The following is a 19,640-nucleotide window of genomic DNA, read 5'->3' on the forward strand; positions in this document are numbered from 1 at the left end:
ACACTGTTCGATAGGTAGAGTGCTGCCGTGGGCGTCCAAAAGAACAGGAACCATACTAGCGGTTTTAGGATTAACAGTGTTCCAGAATTTCTTAGGGTTGGTTTTTATGAAACTAGGAAGTGTAAAATTAAAATATTTGTTTTTGGCTTCAGAAATTAGTTTTTCAGCTATTTTGGAAATGCTTTTATAGTTTTCCCAGTCTGTAGCTTCCTTTGATCGAACCGCTTTACTAAATGCTCTTTTTTCCCTATTTAGTGCCCTGTTGACATCTGTGGTGAACCAAGGATCGTTGGTACGCGTGCTTATTAGTTTTGGCACGCAGTAATCCTCAATTTCTTTGAGGTTGTCACGGAACAACTTCCAATTTTCATTAGTCGTACGGTTATGAAAATTGGCCTGAAAGCTATTTGTGAAAGTTTCCAGCAACAGGTTCATTTTTCAGCATCCGCACATGCGTAGTTGTAGATAAGCTCTCTGTTTTTTGTTTTGTCGGTCCGTAGAAGTAGAAGAGAACAGTGCACAACTTTGTGGTCACTTATTTCTTCCAAGACGTGAATGTCTGAGAGCTCAGGATGGGTTGTTAGAATGAGGTCCAGGATGTGTTTACCGCGAGTGGTCTCGTGAACAATTTGGGTGAGCTGGTGATATTAAAGTAAATGAAGAAAGTTAATGTTCTCCTGTCGGTTATTATCTGAGCCAACAGTTAGCGTCGTCCAGTTAATCGCGGGAAAATTAAAGTCGCCAGCCAAAAATAGGAGGCAATTCGGGTGCCTGACAAGGATCTATCTGCTCGATAGCGTCATTTAACAGTTCAATGAATTCAGGTTGGCTACTTGGTGGCCTATAACAGGCGCCAATAATGTAAAACTTATGACCAAGTTGAGCAGAAACCCAGACTATTTCTAAGGGAGAGTCGATAGGGTAAGAGATGCATGGAAGTCTTTGTTAATCGCAATGAGCACTCCTCCTCGTCGAGAATCAGCCCTATCTTTCCTAAATAAAACGAACGATGATGGAAGCGCGATGTCGTCGCATGCAACGTCTTCGGTTAGCCACGTTTCCGTACCCATGATGATATCAGCTGAGCAGGTATGTGCTATAGCTTTGAGTGAGTCTACTTTGTTATGTATGCTGCGGAAGTTTCTGGCTTTCTTTGGGGCAGACTGTCAAATCTCGGGGAGCGAGTGCCTAGTTTTTTCACGATATCTGTTGCCGAGTCATACCGGTAAACAAAATTTTTTATGTGAAGCTTATCAAATCTTACAGAATAATGCTCGTTTTCTCTGATATTGGCCTTGGCGAAGTCGCGCAGCTTTTTCCGTGCATGTAGGACCTTCGGGGATAACCAAACTTTTGGTTCCGTGAGATGTTTTAGTTTATGTGCATTTTGAAATGCTTATTTAACTATAATTGGTCGAGCTTGATCAGAACGTGACCGGCCAAGGCGATGTGCGCGTTCGATGTCACCACACTGTATCTTAATATGCTCGCTAAAGAAGTCCTTAACTATTTTTTTGTTTCTGCATAACCTTCGTGTTCTTCAGCGAGTGCTTTGATAATCAAGTTGTTCCTTCTCATTCTGCTGTTCATGTCTTCGACTACACCTGTAAGTTCATCGTTTGTTTTGCGTATATTTGTCTTGACGTCTTCTACAGAAGAAGACACGGTGTCGAAGTTTTTCTTCATATTTTAACAGTGCGAGCGCTTCATCAACCTTTGGCCCGGGTTTGATTGGACATCTCCCGCACAAAGCAAAAGTAGGGTCAGACATGTAGAAAGCAGGAATGAAGTGGGTCTCGGGCAAAGTTCACGGACTAGTCGCGCCCCTGGTCTAAATGGATAGACTTGTTCACACACATGTACGTGACAGGAAGAAAATGAGCCGATGCGAGCGCGATACGTGCAGAAATCCACACCCATTGAAACGCAGAAATTGGGATCCGCGGCCACGGGAATATTCTAAAAAGTGATCAGTAAGTAAAAAGGCCTACCTAGAAAGCAAAGTGCACAAGTCACCAATATGCTCTCGTGGCCGCGAATCCCAGAAATGCGAAGCCGGAGGGTGGCTTTATAGGCGTCCCTGGTGGTGCGTCTGCTCCAGGCGGCGCTGTCTCCGTTTATGACGTCACAGGATGGGTCCCTTTCCGCGGTGTCACGCAACGGAGGCACCAGTAGACAGTTAAGGCAGTCGATGATACGATGGGGTGAAGGGACGATGGTGAGAAGCTTGCGCGGCGCCCAGTCTCGGTAAGCACGCGGCAGGATACGAGTAGCTAGAAAGCAAAGTGCACAAGTCACCAATATGCTCTCGTGGCCGCGAATCCCAGAAATGCGAAGCCGGAGGGTGGCTTTATAGGCGTCCCTGGTGGTGCGTCTGCTCCAGGCGGCGCTGTCTCCGTTTATGACGTCACAGGATGGGTCCCTTTCCGCGGTGTCACGCAACGGAGGCACCAGTAGACAGTTAAGGCAGTCGATGATACGATGGGGTGAAGGGACGATGGTGAGAAGCTTGCGCGGCGCCCAGTCTCGGTAAGCACGCGGCAGGATACGAGTAGCTAGAAAGCAAAGTGCACAAGTCACCAATATCCTCTCGTGGCCGCGAATCCCAGAAATGCGAAGCCGGAGGGTGGCTTTATAGGCGTCCCTGGTGGTGCGTCTGCTCCAGGCGGCGCTGTCTCCGTTTATGACGTCACAGGATGGGTCCCTTTCCGCGGTGTCACGCAACGGAGGCACCAGTAGACAGTTAAGGCAGTCGATGATACGATGGGGTGAAGGGACGATGGTGAGAAGCTTGCGCGGCGCCCAGTCTCGGTAAGCACGCGGCAGGATACGAGTAGCTAGAAAGCAAAGTGCACAAGTCACCAATATGCTCTCGTGGCCGCGAGTCCCAGAAATGCGAAGCCGGAGGGTGGCTTTATAGGCGTCCCTGGTGGTGCGTCTGCTCCAGGCGGCGCTGTCTCCGTTTATGACGTCACAGGGTGGGTCCCGTTCCGCGGTGTCACGCAACGGAGGCACCAGTAGACAGTTAAGGCAGTCGATGATACGATGGGGTGAAGGGACGGTGGTGAGAAGCTTGCGCGGCGCCCAGTCTCGGTAAGCACGCGGCAGGATACGAGTAGCTAGAAAGCAAAGTGCACAAGTCACCAATATGCTCTCGTGGCCGCGAATCCCAGAAATGCGAAGCCGGAGGGTGGCTTTATAGGCGTCCCTGGTGGTGCGTCTGCTCCAGGCGGCGCTGTCTCCGTTTATGACGTCACAGGATGGGTCCCGTTCCGCGGTGTCACGCAACGGAGGCACCAGTAGACAGTTAAGGCAGTCGATGATACGATGGGGTGAAGGGACGGTGGTGAGAAGCTTGCGCGGCGCCCAGTCTCGGTAAGCACGCGGCAGGATACGAGTAGCTAGAAAGCAAAGTGCACAAGTCACCAATATGCTCTCGTGGCCGCGAGTCCCAGAAATGCGAAGCCGGAGGGTGGCTTTATAGGCGTCCCTGGTGGTGAGTCTGCTCCAGGCGGCGCTGTCTCCGTTTATGACGTCACAGGATGGGTCCCGTTCCGCGGTGTCACGCAACGGAGGCACCAGTAGACAGTTAAGGCAGTCGATGATACGATGGGATGAAGGGACGATGGTGAGAAGCTTGCGCGGCGCCCAGTCTCGGTAAGTACGCGGCAGGATACGAGTAGCTAGAAAGCAAAGTGCACAAGTCACCAATATGCTCTCGTGGCCGCGAGTCCCAGAAATGCGAAGCCGGAGGGTGGCTTTATAGGCGTCCCTGGTGGTGAGTCTGCTCCAGGCGGCGCTGTCTCCGTTTATGACGTCACAGGATGGGTCCCGTTCCGCGTTGTCACGCAACGGAGGCACCAGTAGACAGTTAAGGCGCTAGATGATAGGATGGGGTGAAGGGACGATGGCGAGAAGCTTGCGCAGCGCCCAGTCTTGATAAGCACGCGGCAGGATACGAGTATCTAAAAAGCAAAGTGCACAAGTCACCAATATGCTCTCGTGGCCGCGGATAACGCGCATGGCGTTCGTTACTGCGAAATACTGGGCTCGCAGCGTTAAAGAAAGAAAATGCGGACAAGACAGATGACGTTGATCGTTGTGTGGCAAGATACGACTCAAAAGGTGTAAACTTTTCTTAACGTGTAGAGTGTAGGCGACGCCGCCCTGGACGAGAGGACTGGGAGGCGGTCCTAGCTATTCGGCTGCTCAGACCTTCAGGCCCAGCAGGCCTTGGTCCAGAGAGCCAGGGCGACGGCTTTAACCAATGGGGTACCGGAATGGGGACTCCACCTAGTATGCAGGGTCCTCTAGTGAGATGCCACACCTCTCCTCTTGTCACTGAATGCTTCTCACCACCACCACCTCTGGATGACGGCAGCACGTGGGCTTTGTATATACCCACGCGCATCCAGAGAGAGGGCGCGTTCTCGCGCCCCGATGAAAAGATGCAGATTTCCAAATATCACCACTTATAATAGCTCGGGGTAGCACCTCGAAGTGTGTTTATTAGTTTCTTTTTTATTGTTCGCAGTTTAAATATACATGGTCGAATGCTGTCTGCCAGACTCAGTCAGTCAAGCTCAATGTGTCTTTGGCTGGCCTGTATCTTGTATTATTAGGAATTATTATTATTATTATTATTATTATTATTATTATTATTATTATTATTATTATTATTATTATTATTATCTTCATAATTATTATACAGTCGACTCTCGTTCATTCGTCTTCGTTTAATTCGACTTTTTGCTTAATTCGAACGTACTGGAACGCCCTGGTAACATTGCTCCGGAGGGACAACTCGTTCAGTTGGAACGCGAAAGCATGTCGCGTCTGTTAATTCGACCTCATGAGCGCAGCGGTTACCAAAAACTTGAAAACACAAGACATTCGCAGACGGCGCTAATTCTTTCTTATAAGCATGAATCAGCTTTATTTTTATGCATGTTTTTATTTTATCTTTTACTGGCCTACGCTCGTTCCGCTCGTGAAGCCAACCGTTCCCGCTTGTTCCGTGTCGCATGGGCAGCGTTTAAACGTGTCAGCGCTCTTCGCAGCATGCTGGTTGAGGCTCTCTTTAATAACAAGAAGCCAAACATACAATACACACTATTTCAAGCAATACAAAAACATTTGAATTCATTAATTCTGTTGCCCTATGTTAATTCGACTTTTCGGATAATTTCGGAATGGGATGGGATGGGATGGGATGGGATGGGATGGGATGGATGGATGGATGGATGGATGGATGGATGTTATAAGCGTCCCCTTTGGAAGAAGGCGGTGGGTTGCACCACCAAGCTCTTGCTATTATACTGCCTAATGGCCTACCTAGGTTAAAAAAGAAAAAAAAAACGCTATGAACTCCCACAACCAAATTTTCTGATCCCCTGTTGCGAACTTTGCGCAGGTTAGCGGTGCCACGCCGGCAACACCATGCACCTGACGGCGCTCCTCGCTATAAACGAGCGTTGTGACTAGAGTTATGGTGGCTAGTCCTCCGTACTAGAGTGTGGTTGTGACGCCACCCCTGGTGTAGCTGCCATGGCTGTGCATTCTGCTCCGCAGCCGTTGTCTTGCGTGTTGCTTCGCGCCATGGTTATGACAGCGCCAGAGAAGTTCGAGCGCAACGCTAAACTTTGCTATCGCTTTCATTGCTACGCCCTGCGGGCGAAAACTGCCACAATTTCTTGCACTCTTGTTGACATTTCGAAATCAAACAGCGCGAAGCTTTCGTTGAAAAAACACTGTATCTTGTTTCCATTCTTGAAGCTTACCATTATCATTGAAAAGGTAGGTGTACAATCAGTGAATTTTACCGGTGCTAAGATATGGGGCAGAAACTTGGAGATTGACAAAGAAGCTTGAGACCAAGTTAAGGACCGCGCAAAGAGCGATGGAACGAATAATGCCAGGTATAACGTTAAGAGACAGAAAGAGAGCGGTTTGGATCAGAGAGCAAACAGGTATAGCCGATATTCTAATTGACATTAAGAGAAAAAAATATAGCTGGGCAGGTCATGTAAAGCGCAGGTTGGATGACCGTTGGACCAGTACCAAGAGAAGGGAAACGCGGTAGAAGACTATAAGTGGAACATTGAAATTAGGAAATTCGCGGGCGCTAGTTGGAATCAGTTGGCGCAGGACGGGGGTAATTGGAGCTGTAAATTCTGTTGTAAATTATGTGGTAAAAAAAAATAATAATTCGCGGAGCATTCCATTCTACAACACATCCTTATAGCCCAAGTGTAACCCGGAGGAGTTGTATAGCCCATGCATCAACTTTCATAAACGGTACCTGCTCCGTTAACATGAATGAATGAATGAATGAATGAATGAATGAATGAATGAATGGTACATTGCACTCTCTTCGTCCGTGCCGCCATGTTTGAGGCGCGACAGAACGTGGATTCCTTACCATATACTCGTAAGGCGATGCGGAACCAGTAAGAGACAACCGCGTCACCGGTAATTGAATCGTTGGCGCGCAGCGCGACTTCGAGGCGGCGCGGGGCGTTTGCGCGTCAATTGTTTTGCGCATTCACGCGCGCAGCTGATTCGGCGCCTGTCGCGACGGGGGACTCGCTGCAGCGCTAATTATCTTCGCCGGGGATCTCGGGGACGCTCCCAGAAGAGATGCCACCATCCGCGCCTGATTTCCTGCTGCCGCTCGGCCATTGGCGAGTAATTAATCGCCACGCGCGCGTTGAGTGGCCGCCGGATCTGGGGCGCGTCATCTATTGCGCGGCAAGACTCCACAACTGTTGGCGATGTCGTACTTCCGTCACTTGGGAAGATAAGTTTCGGCTGTTTCGTGCGCGAGAGTTTTGATTTCGGTGGAGGGATACAAAGCCCCGTGTTGCTTTCTTGGGGAGGGGTTCCGGCTGGATGAAAGAAACCGGAAGGATGCTCAGGGCGTTACAAGTTGATGCGATCGATGGAGCTGTGTAAACAAAACGGTTCCCTCGAGATATGCTAACATTGATAAGTTTCCTGTAGCTGAAATGAGGGCACTTAAGATGAATACGTGACGTGCTGAGAAAAGGTGCGAGTCCGGAATGACCGCACGTGAGATATCACCATAGTTGTGGACATTTCAGCCAAGACCTGGGACCGTTTGAATCAGAAAGGTTAATTGAAAAAAAAAAAATGTGGAGGTAAAAACGCACATGGAATCAGGCACGTACCCAGGTTGGAGGGGGGGTCTTCCCCCTTCCCCCGAAACCCTCTTTCGTCTCGTATATATATATATATATATATATATATATATATATATATATATATATATATATATATATATATATATATATATATATATATATATGTGTGTGTGTGTGTGTGTGTGTGTGTGTGTGTGTGTGTGTGTGTGTGTGTGTGTGTGTGTGTGTGAATCCGCCAAGATACCGACCGACGACCCAGCAGCAGGCACACCAAACCTAGGTGCATAGACAAAGAAAGTTTCGCTTAAACAAGCCTTCTATTCTGTCCCGAGCTTAGAGTTTCATACCATAATTACTAGAGGGAACTCTCTGGCGCTGCAGTCGTTGTACCACCATGGGAATGATGGGAAGTATACATGGATTTGTCTGATCTTCGTGCCTGTGGATTCAGACGTTCTTGTGGCTTTGTATATTACGCTATATAAATCTTGTTGTCGTAAATTTCAGCGCAATCTATACTCTTCGAAGCGCAGAAGACACCGCGAGCACGCACAATTGCTATTAATTGCAACGATTGAGCTTGTCCAGGTGGCCAAATCGAAACGCGCCAAGCGTCTTTATCGCATGCCCACGATAAATTCATAAGGGCGTTTCATTTGCTTGTCGATACATGCGTCCGTGCCTTAATGGTTTCAATATCAGGCTTCAGTACCAGTTCGAATCCGTCCCGAGGACAGCGGACGAACCGGCGCAACGCCTGAGTGCCGAATGTGATGATGATGGTGATGATTATCCTCTTTTCTGGCGCGTACCCGCGAAGGGGGATAGGCCAATAATCGGCCGGCTAATAATGGATAATTATTATTTGAATAGGAGAATTCCAATTAAAAGGAAAGACAAAAGGAAGTACCACAAAAACTAGAATAGCACGCGAGCAAGCACTCAGACTAACTGAAGGGAAATTGACAATGTAATGTTAATAAAGAATTTTGAGAAATAATTTCGGTAAATTATTCATGACCTGATAGGTAGAATAAAGCTACAAAATTAGAAGGGTAACCGTCTTGTTCCAGTTAAAAAAAAGATCAAACACTGCGCAACAAACATCCATGTGACTGTAGCTATAGTGTCGAGGCCCCATATGGTAATATTACAGGAATAAATTTCCTTACAATTAATGCCACAGAGGAGATATCAACCGACCAGCTCTATGTAAAAAGAAATTCAATTGTGGGATGCGACGGCGTAATCGGGTGTATGTAACTTCCCTTGCCGAGAAAGACACCACTGTTTATTCCAGCGAAAACGGGAATGTTGAAAGTCAGGAGATGTTACCAGCGATAGTTTGCTTGAATTATTTTGTGGGCAAACATTTCTGTATCTTGATGCAGTGATGTGAGCTGTATCTGATAAAACAGATATCAAAGACACAATTAGAGACATTCTGGCTAATAAGTCTGCCGTTTCGTTTAACTATAACCCGCGGTGGGCCTGACACCCATAGTAAATGGAGGCGAATGGGCAGAAGATTCTCCTCCTCTTTCCCCAAGGATATAATTCTAAAAGAAAAATATACTTAGAGCAACTTTTTTTTTTTTTTTGCTTATTGGCCCGATTCTCGATGCACTTGATATTTTATCTCGGTGCGAGCAGCCTGGGCCTCGTCGTGCCTCGTGCCTAAAACGAGTAAATTCGTGCACGGACTATGCCGTTGCTTCATGGAGGCTGGCTGACATGTTAAACACTCTTTTTTTTTGTCATTGTAAGCATGCATTATCTTTTTTTATTCTTTTAAATTATTTTCTTATGGTTCCATCAAGAATAGGCATGTTCAATTTACAATTACTTTTTTAAAATATTCGTAATGCTTATGAAATTTAGTAATTACATTTTGTTTCTATTGCAAACCTTGACTAATTCCCCTCTTGGATATGTGCCATATGCAGAGAGCTATTACTGCACTTACTTAGAGTTATTACTTAGTCTAGCAACTAAGCAAGTTGACCCAAGACGTTAAATAAAGGTCGCAGGAACCCCTTAAATTGTAGCAGAAAGAGACAGAGGTACCTTCCGATTGGATACATTCTTTTTTTTGCGATGTTGTTAATAATAACACGGCTATATCCTCCTTGTTTGTGTGTTATTACAACAGCTGTTGGGGAAATGACTTCTTAAAACTGCTGGTACAGGTTACTTTTCTTGTTTTGCTTGAACGCATTATAAAGCTCGTTTTATTGCTTTCTGTTGTGCCCTACAGCGCACATGTTACAACTAAAATCCCTGATTTAGCAAGCTTCAATCTGCTTAGTAGATTTTTTTTTTTCGTTCCCGCATAGAACTCTCTAATAAATGTGACATATTGATTTTCTCCATTTAGCAAAGTAATATTGCACTGCAGTTTCGGTTTAACAAACTGTGTGCGTGCCTGTGTCTACAGATTGACGTATGTGCCTGTCAGTATGTCAGTATAGGAACTTTCTACAGAGTGTGCAAGTTAACACATTTTTATGCTGCTCTTGTTTCTTTTCTTACAGTTCATTCTGGAACATCACTGTTGAGGCGCTTGCAAATGTAAGTTTCAATATCTTCACTGAAACTGCTTCACTGAATCTGTTCCAGTTGCTGGGGTGGCTCAGTGCTGGGGTGGCTCAGTTTTATATGTTGCCGAGGTTATATGATTTCAAGGAGGCTATGTGTGCTGAAAATTTTGTGCCAATTGCAAGGTTAAAATTAGTCTGCATTGCTCATTGCATAGACACCACTGTTAAATGCAACACTCCACCAATCAATCTCATTTTTGAAGCAGCATTGCTAGTGTTCCGATTAATCACTATAAATCGTGAAAAAGGGTACTGTGCTTGCAGGCTTGGTTATTCTACAGTTGTAATTAAAAATATTTTTGAGTGGCTGCATCTTGTACGGTGTTTGAAAAAACAAAACGAGACTGGAGATAAAGCACTGGTGCCATCGATATGTGCGCCGGGTCAGTGCTGCCAACACTAGGCAAATTTCGATATATCCAGACATTTTATACATTGTTTCGGGAAATGGGGAAATTTCGCCCTAGGACATCGAAACAGTGAAACTATTGCCGTGACGGCGTGTTTTGATTTCACTCACTTGCAAATTGCCTTTGCGTTAGCATGCGAACTACGACTTTCGACCACACAGCAGCACAGCTGTACGCACCTCACCCAGTAAAGAATCAGAATCAGTTTTATTCAAGACAAAAATGGGGATGATTGCATTATAAGTATATACACAAGGAGGTCCCGCAGTGTGCGGATTCTATGGGCCGTTTAACGAAGTACTGCGTCTGCAATTTTACCACTTGTACCTCTAGCTGGCCTGTCAATGTGTGTGCCCTCTAAAAAAAAAAAAGAAAGAAAGTCGCAGTTTCGCCAGAAATGCGAAGCATCGATTGCGATAGCACATTAGTAGACAGCTATAAGAATTAAGGATAGTAGTTTTATCGGTCGCATAAACTTGTAAACATAGCCATTCTAACTAAATTAACAAACGTGGTGTCACGCGCGCACGAACAGACATGAGCACATCTCATTGATGACCGCGGGGCGTGGCACTTGCGGAGACGACGGACGTTTGCGCGCATGCACGAGTAAGAGCGGGTGCGAGAGAGGAAACGTGGGGACTTTTGCTCCTTGAATATATGACTCTGCCTAGGCAATACGGAGGAGTTTCTTTGTATGCGCTTCTCCCTAGGCGCGCCGGCAGAAGTCGCGGGGCGCGGTAGTGCTGAACCTAGCATCGCAAGTTGGCGGCTCGACGCAATTATATTTATTCAATCGTGTTGTTTGCTAATTAAAACAACGTCACTATTTCGCATTATTGGCGGCTCTTCCAGGACACCAAAGCGGCAACGGGGACATCAAAGCTAGAAGCTGGATTGGTCCGTGGGTTGGCACGCTTCGGCTTCCGCGGCCCCAACCCACGGGCCGCCCTGCTTCCAGCTTTGACCCCCTCGCTACCGCTTGGGTGCCCCGGATATCCTGCGCCGCCTGCTTAAATGTAACGTCAGGTGCTCTCCTGAGGCCTCTGTTTGCCGGTTACATGTGCCCTCCTGGAGCAGTGCTTGTAAAAAAATGCAATCTATCGTCGCAACTAACAAAGTTACCCGCGTCTTATACAGCACCAGTCAGAACCTTGTCCCTTCAGAGACAGTGATCACCGAATGGGGCGTCCGTGCCCACTGCCTCACCGCTCGGGCAGTCAGCGGCGGAGCATAAACAAACTCGACCCCCTTCCGCCATGCCGGCACGCCTAAGGACAAATGTACTCTACACGCGCAAAGAAACTTCTCCACCGTAGTGCCCAGGCAGAGTCATATTCAAGGAGCAGAGGCCCCCAGAATTTCTCTCACGTCAAGCGCCGTCAAAAGTGCCACGCCCCGCTGTACCTACTAAAAACGCCGCCCGGTCAATGTCCCTCCCCCTCCCTCCGAGGCATTGCGCGCGACGGAAGACGGCGCGCTTCCTCCCCGCTTCCCTCCCTTGCGTGCGCAACATTGACCGCGATCGCCGGCTCACTCTCGCACTCTTTCACTCGCACGTACAGCATACGGCGCGCGGCGACGATTTTATCGCCCTTGGACTTTATATGGAACCTCACGGCAACGCCGCGGCAGAAATGCACCTCTAGTGTGCATATAACTGATAATATTTATGTGTAACCGGAAAGCATATGCATGCTGGGACACTAAACAAAGCAGCATCGGCAAATCAGGGCGTAAGTGGACACACATATCTAGCGCCGAGCACGACAATGAGCTTGTAGCGCTAAACAGCAAAACAAAAATTACAGGCTACCGCCCATAGGCAGAGCAATTTTGCATAGAGTCCCAGTGACCATGAGCTTAAGCGAGTTTTGCTCTGGAGGAAAAACAAACAGTTGCCACATATCGTCGTGCTTCGCTGCAAACTACACGTAAGCTCGTGTAACTGTGGCGGTGCTGCGTCAGTACACGGCATTCGGAAAAATTATTTCCATATTTTACATTGATCTCGTGAAGTGGCGTGTTGTTTCCATACTGTTACATTCTGTAAGAGAGGTCCGGCGCTTATTGCACTTAAAATTTGAACAAGTTTCCGTGTAATCTTCTCACTTCTGATCCATTATGCAAAAAAGACAGGTGAGCTGGCGTCCAGTCTGCACGCCTCACCTTTTTTGCATAATGAATCCTTACCAACTAGCTCAGCCTTCTGTCGTTCTAAACTTCTGGTCTATGTGCAAAACAGCTTTGAACAACAAGAAAGTTCTTCTGTGAGTTTGGCTTCAAGCAGGAAACTCTGTCATTAGCATAACAGCTTGCAGTGCGTCATCATTTCAGCTCGAGTCCAGTGACTTTATTATTTGAATGTAAAATTAGAAATAAATTTATCTGTAATATTTGCTGCCTATACGTATAACAAAAAAATATTTGTGCAGAAATTATGTTGGCAAAATTGAGCAACCACATCTTGTAAATATGTAGAGAAATCTGGGGAATTTTTTTATTCGAGTTGGGGTACAACTGACTTTAGAGTTTGGCAGCACTGCACCAGGTACACATTAGATCTCATGCTTCTACTTAAACATCAAAGTCATACTTATCCATGGAAACCTTACACTGACAGATTCGCCCAGACGTGAGAAAATGTTCTCTGTTTACTCTGGCCATTCTCATTAAAGTCATGCTGTTAAATGTTAATAGGCAAAAACTATATTTAGCTTATCTGGTCTGCAGCGCTAAAAAGTCACTTTAGCAGTCAGGTGCCGACTTCCTTTCCTTGCTGAACATTACTGGCTCCTCCTGCATGAAACCTGCTTCAGGTCCTCTACCAAGTAAGTTCAGAAAACACAGTAAACTTCCGTGAAGGTCCCGCCTGGCACCTATGCATTTCTATGGGCTCAAAATTTTGTTTTTAGATTCCTAAAACTAACCTTCGTCGGATAATTCTATAAGTTAACCAGTCAGCATGTACGTGCCTGACCCCTAGGTGACCCCAATGCGTTTAACACACGTCACCTCTCCTCGAACACGACCATTTTCAGCCTGCCTTTGGAAAATTTTCAAGAAATAATGGTAGCTCACTATGGATTATTACGGTATTCTCTCGATTCTAACGCGCGCTGTTAAGAACGGTCCGCTGAGGTGCAAGTTTTGCCAGCCAGTTGCGACAGCGGCGTCAACTTTTCTTGGAAAGCCACCGTTACGCTCTAGCCTCGGCGCCGTTGTGTCTAAACGCGATCGGCGAACCAACTATTGTTACTGAACCCGCCACCGCCGATCTGATCTGCTATGAGCGGGGGAGTTGCCGAGGGAACGTCTCCGGAGGCCCCTTCCCACGCGCCGTTCAAGACGCAAGACAATGGACAACCGGCGGCCGTGCTGCGGGGGTCAGCTCGGGGAATAAAAGGCGCCTTTCCTGACGTCAGCCCCGAGTTCTGCGAAGACCGTCTGGCCTCGGTTGGGGACCGTGAACCTCGCGCAAAGAAGTTTGTGTGTGTGTGTGTGTGTGTGTGTGTGTGTGTGTGTGTGTGTGTGTGTGTGTGAGTGTGTGTGTGTGTGTGTGAGTGTGTGTGTGTCCCTCCGGCAGACAGGCGGCTCGTCTAATGGTCGAACGTTTCCCTCACCTAGGGATCGAGGGAGGACCGAGTGTTTATAAAGCGCTGTTGTGCGGCTGCTCAGTGTACTTTCTCTCGCAGTCATGCTAGGCTGATGAACTGCAACGTCCGTATGTAGATACTGTAACTAAACCCATATTCCTCGTTCTCGATATGAAGCAGTCCTTCCTATCAACGTCCTCAGCGTGGATAAGTTGGACGACGGCATGCGCCAGCTGCCACCTAATTCATGCCCGACTCCAATCTTGACAATTGGTTACAAGCGGTGGGATTGGGCCCCCCTATCCTTACAGCGCCTTCTTTTTCCCACCAGTAAAATTGGACCGAAAACGGCGTCCGCAGCGTTTGTATGCTTTGCCGCATACACAGCTGTATTGCGAAAAAGCTGACTTTAGGAAACCGGTTGGCCATTGTGCAGCACATATCAAACCCTTGCCCATTTTTTCTTTCTAAATAATCTAGTGCTTTTTTCTTTGGACTCAAAGAACGCTGTCGCGCGTTTCGTTCAGGGGCGTGTTAGCATCGGGCAAATACTGCCAAATGAATCGGCGGTGTGTTTTGAAGCTTTTTCTGCATCTTGTTTAATTATACCAGCTGGATAGTTCGATGAATTTCGACAGTCTCATCATGATCAAACAGAAGTGGACTGTACTTTGAACTAGGCTGACATGATGCCTGCATTTGTTTGAAGCAGCAGAACTGTTCAGCCACTATGTGCTGGTTGCCAAATGTTTGTTCTCTCCAAACATGAAGAATAGTTTTAGTTTGTCACCTATGCACAGGCAGCATAATTAACACTGATTCACTCGCACTTAGTGAATTACTGCATACTTGTTAGTTTTCTTTCTTACCTTTGGCACTTTGGTGATTGCGAGCAGATCACCCTTCGGCTGCAAATGAACGATCTATGGCAATTGAAAGGACAAATTTTTCTTCAACTGCGAGGCTTTTCTTTCGAGGAACCTGTATGGGTTTCCTTTGTAGCAATTGCTACGAACGGGTGGATGTCTGATTTTTCCTTTTATAAATACTTCTCTCCACCTTGTAGGTTTCCGCAGAACTATTATGTCAAGCTCTTGCCTTTGCTTCGAGTTGTTGACAAATTCGACTTCGCCCTGCCATCTGCTAGCCGCCTGGTTAGCTCAGATAGCAGAGTGACTGCCTCGGAAAGGCGGTGGTCCCGGGTTCGAGTCCCGGACCAGGACGAATTTTTCTTCAACTGCGAGGCTTTTCTTTCGTGAGGAACCCGTACGGGGTTTCCTTTGTAGCAAGTGCTGCAAATGGGTGGATGTCTGATTTTCCCTTCATTAACATGAAGAAGTAGATGCAGCACAAGACACGAGCCAATCACAGGCATCCCCTTCCTCTGGAGGAGAGAAAGGATGTGATCGCATGTTCGCTCGCCTTGCGCCCGCTGTTTCCTGCTAGTTCAGGCCCAGCAGTCAGATGGGAAGACCGCGTTTGGTTCATTCTGCCAAAGAGCAGGCTGCGATGAAGGAACAGCAGCGGGAGCAGGCCATGCGTTATGTATTCGGCCAAAGAACAAGTGGCGTTTGATTAACGCCACTGGGAACTCACTCGAGAAAGACCTGGTCATCAATGTGACGACCTCGCTGTGAGGGAACACAAAGCTGAAGTGTTCTGACAACGAAGAGCCGCAGGTCCCAAGCTTCGCTTGCACCCCTCTTCACAGTAGTGGAAAGGCGGTCAATTAAAAAAAATTTTTTTTTTGCCTTCTCTGGCTTATTATGCCCCTTCTCACAGTAAGGGCAGCTCTTTCAAAAATGCAGAAAAGCAATTTATCAATACAGTTCCCAACACTTTTCCTTTACTGTCCCTTTAAAAATAATGTGTACTACCCTACGATGTTGTCGTGTTCGCTGGATTTTTGTGAATTTTAATGTTCACATTTTGGCAGCTATATATTTTATACAGCGTATTGCTTATTTGCAAACCCAATGGTCAGTAGAAGTTGAAATGAGCCATGCTGCTTGTCCAGGGGGATGGGCCCAGTGTTCCGGCACTGCCCATGTCTACGGCCTGCCCGGGAGGAAGTCCGGGTCCTGGACTACGCCCACCATGGCCTAGAGGATGTGCCCTCAGAGGTGTTCAACTACGAGCGCACTCTCGAGGAACTGTATCTTAATGCCAACCAGATCAAAGACCTACCCAGGGTTAGCTGTTAACCTGTTAATGCTCCTCACTCATTATTTTCAGTTGCATGAACTTTCTGTGGGGGTTTTCATTGCTTAATGTGCCCTGAAGACATGTTCTCATCTTCTGACAGTTTCTGGGTACTAAATTGGCAAAAGTAAATTGGAAAGAACATTTCTCTGATGCAAGTGCCCTGCCATGTGTTCCAGAGCTTTATGGTAATTAGGAAGCTGTATTTGTGATCAACTGTGAGATTGAAGTGAACATGGATGGATGTAGCACGAATTTTAAGTTGCATAGAGCTGAGCGACAGTGTACAGCACATTTCATCTCGGACCATTCTGCTAAGTTTCGCTGCACATTGTACTGCTGTTTGACCTCTGGGAATTACCCTGTCACCTGATGTTCACCAGTTTTATGCTTCTTCATCACATCTTTCAATAGTTAAGAATTTGATGTTCACATACCATGGGGAATAGCACCAAACTTGGGAGCTTGAGATTTTCATTGTGAAAAATATGCAGTAGCTATGGCAGAAAGCTAGCTTAGTTGGAACTTAGGTAGTCAAGACATTTCCAGTGCTTAGAGGACAGAAAGAAACACCTTGGAAAATTGTAGAAAATGCCTATCCTGTCCTGTTACTTCTATCTTAAGTTAAGATTTTTCACGCGATAGCGTTAAGAAGCGCGTGTCGCAGAAAATATGGCATCGGTGTCGGCATCCTGCATCAGCGTTGCACGTCACTTTGACAAAAAGAATTTCGAACGAAATTCCCAACTATGCATACCCAACCACTTCTCTACCACCAAAGTTGCTCATACCTTGTCTTTTATTCTTTACAAAGTTATTCCTCAGAATTTTGAGAACAGCAGCCCATAAACAAATGTAATGGAAAAAAAAAAAAAAGAACACCGACAGCGCATGTCCTTTATGATAGCTCTACTCAGACTGAAATATTAAAAGTGTGAAACGATAACAGGAAATCGACCCACGCAAGAGGCCAAATTTCTACCAGAAAGCTTGCCTTCGTGCATAGCGTTCGCAGCCAGCGTTTCCCTGTAAGCGTTGTGGTTACATATGCTGCAGTTGGCGGGAAGCATGAAAAGCAGTAAGGGTCTTTGAACACTCTCCTGTTCCACTCTTAGACGCGAAGCTTAAGCGTGTTCCAAATTTTGTACCCCCCTTCCCTCTCCAAGCGTAAAAATATCTGAATAACCAAAATATCCAGCTATGTGACTTCAGGTATGACTCGCAGCTTATTTTTATTCTATTTATTTGCGGAGGAACAGGGTGCAAGCAAGTGACAGGTATCAAGCAGTGCACAGCATTTTGACAGAGTGAAGAAGTAGTACATCTTGAGCTGTCATTGAATGACATAGAAGAACTTGTAGCTGGGGTAGACGGTAATTCATCTTAAAAAGTTTCTTAAGAGGGCAGAAGAGCACACTCACATGTACACACATACTCATGCACAGTGCTCAGCAATTGAAACGAGATACTCAGAGCACTTGGCTGCTTGGCACTTCCTGTGCCACTGGTGGGCCACAGGGGATACCAAACTGATGCACTGTTGTATCACATGAAAGCGAGAGTGTTTGTGATGCATTGTAACATGCATTCGGCGCCTCAGCAATCACCCAGCGCTCACTGGTAACGCAAAAAGTACCGGCTTCCATGCGGTCCGAGTACCGTACTTCAGTCACTGAGCACTCTACATGTGAGTTCATTTTTTTGTGCTCTGAAGCAAGTTACCAAGATTGAATTACGCACCTATTTTTAGAATGGCGTTTCTAGCTCTTGTGGCAGTCATGTCTTAGCACATTTTTGACCAAAATACTTGTTTCTTTTATTTAAATGTTGTATTCTGAGTTCGCTGCTTTGCAAATTTGACTTTACTTGTTGCTAACACGAAATATGCTGGTTCCTCTTCTAGCCGCTATTTCACTGCCATGGACTAAGAAAATTGAATCTGAGTGATAACGACATTCAAACTCTACCTCCAGCTATATCTTCGCTTGTCAGCCTAGAAGAACTAGACATTAGCAAAAACAGTAAGTAGCTTTGTGCACATGGCAGTGTCCCTGCATGTTATGTAGTCTTTCTATTAGGAAATATTTAATTACCTCTTCTCTGCTTTAGATGTGATAGAAATTCCCGACAACATCAAAGGTTGCAAATGCCTGGCCATAGTAGAAGCAAGTGTGAACCCAGTGGGAAAGTGAGTGTGCCTATATAAGTACATGTTGCTCTTGTGATTAACCTTACTGCATTTGGTAGCTCATTAAAAATGCAAATTTACTCTGTATTGCAATTGTAATCATTTTTTGTGCCAATACAGTCGAACCTTAATATACTAACATGGATATCACATATTTTAATGTGTAAGCATTCTAGGGCTACTTCCCTTGGAAGTCTGTCGGTCTATCTGTCCATCAGTCTGTAATGCATCACATGATGGGCAGCATAGGTATTCACGGGCTCCTATGGGGTATATATAAGAATATCTTTTGACTACATATGACTACATATGACTACTGAGATTAGGATTATGACTATATATAGTGAGTATTGAAAAGGTATTAAGAGTAATTAAAGTCAATAAAATGCTAATCAGATTAACTACTATGAAATTAAGCATAAATAGTACTCTAGTGAGAGGTAAGGTAATAGTGATTGAATAATAATTACATTAATTTATTAATCAATTAATTAGTTAACTAAAATTTAATTAACATTAAATTAGACAGATATAATTTCAGTCGATTAATATCAAGCTAATTAACGTCAATAATGATTAAATAATGATAATTAAGATACCTTAAACCGAATTAATATGGATTACGATTAAAATACTTAAGCCCAATCAATAGTAATAAGGGTAATGGAAATTAACTGATTTTACATCACTTAACTCTAATTCAGATTAACTACAATTACATAAATTTTGCCCAGTAATATTAATTCCAACTAATCAAGTTCACCTATTAGGTAATTGCATCAGGCGATTGCCATACTTACAGCACATTTAGCTGTAGTGTACACACACTGCAGCCATTCAATCATCTCAACTCAGCCACTCAATCAATCATACATTGCATGAGTGCAAGATGACCAAGCATAAATAATGCTTATGCATTATCCGACAAGTCCTACTAGAAATTATCTGCAGTAATCTTTTCTTTTTGGATATAACATAGTGCATATCTAAAATTTGGTTGGACTCTGCTTTCTCTCAGTGAGTATTATGCTGCAATAACTAAACCGACAATACGATATCTAAGAAAATATCAGTTATAGGGAAGCAAATATTTGTTCGCTTGGCACATCAAAGTATGTATCCTTGTTACAAGAATGTGAAATGCTTAGCAACAGCTACTCGAACACGTGCACGTTTTGGACTTTGGCTTGGCTTGATTGGCGTGCATCTGGCAAGCAATTGCGCTGATCCCACCCATGTGACCGCAGCAATCGCATGATTGCATAATAATAGTGGTGCAAAGTATGTTTGTAATTTAGCATTGCTCAGGGCAAAGTCTCGACACACAAGCCATCAAAAGCCATCAAACTTTTCTAGTCATTTTGAGGAATCATGTATGCTGCATTTCTTTCACGTAGACCTGATCACTTCTCTTTTTGCACATATCAACACGCATGCTTATAGAAAACATCTAATATAATGAACATATTTTCATGTTAGAT

General features: G+C 45.5%; 1 protein-coding gene across 4 annotated transcripts in view; it reads left to right on the forward strand.

Annotated features, from left to right (window-relative positions):
• Positions 1-19,640, forward strand: part of Lap1 (leucine rich repeat containing protein 7 lap1) — a 65,614-nt gene that overhangs the window by 13,635 nt on the left and 32,339 nt on the right. For 2 of the 4 annotated variants that reach the window (XM_075671805.1, XM_075671806.1), the window contains exons 2-5: positions 9,698-9,734; positions 15,787-15,961; positions 17,875-17,992; positions 18,081-18,159. In XM_075671805.1, coding sequence (XP_075527920.1) covers positions 9,733-9,734; positions 15,787-15,961; positions 17,875-17,992; positions 18,081-18,159 — 374 coding nt within the window. In that variant the 5' untranslated portion in view covers positions 9,698-9,732. Of the gene's footprint in view, positions 1-9,697; positions 9,735-15,786; positions 15,962-17,874; positions 17,993-18,080; positions 18,160-19,640 lie in introns of those variants that run through there. The other 2 variants (XM_075671808.1, XM_075671807.1) reach the window with 2 other exon arrangements.

Source organism: Dermacentor variabilis, chromosome 10 (genome assembly GCF_050947875.1).
Source record: "Dermacentor variabilis isolate Ectoservices chromosome 10, ASM5094787v1, whole genome shotgun sequence".
Lineage (NCBI taxonomy): Eukaryota > Metazoa > Arthropoda > Arachnida > Ixodida > Ixodidae > Dermacentor > Dermacentor variabilis.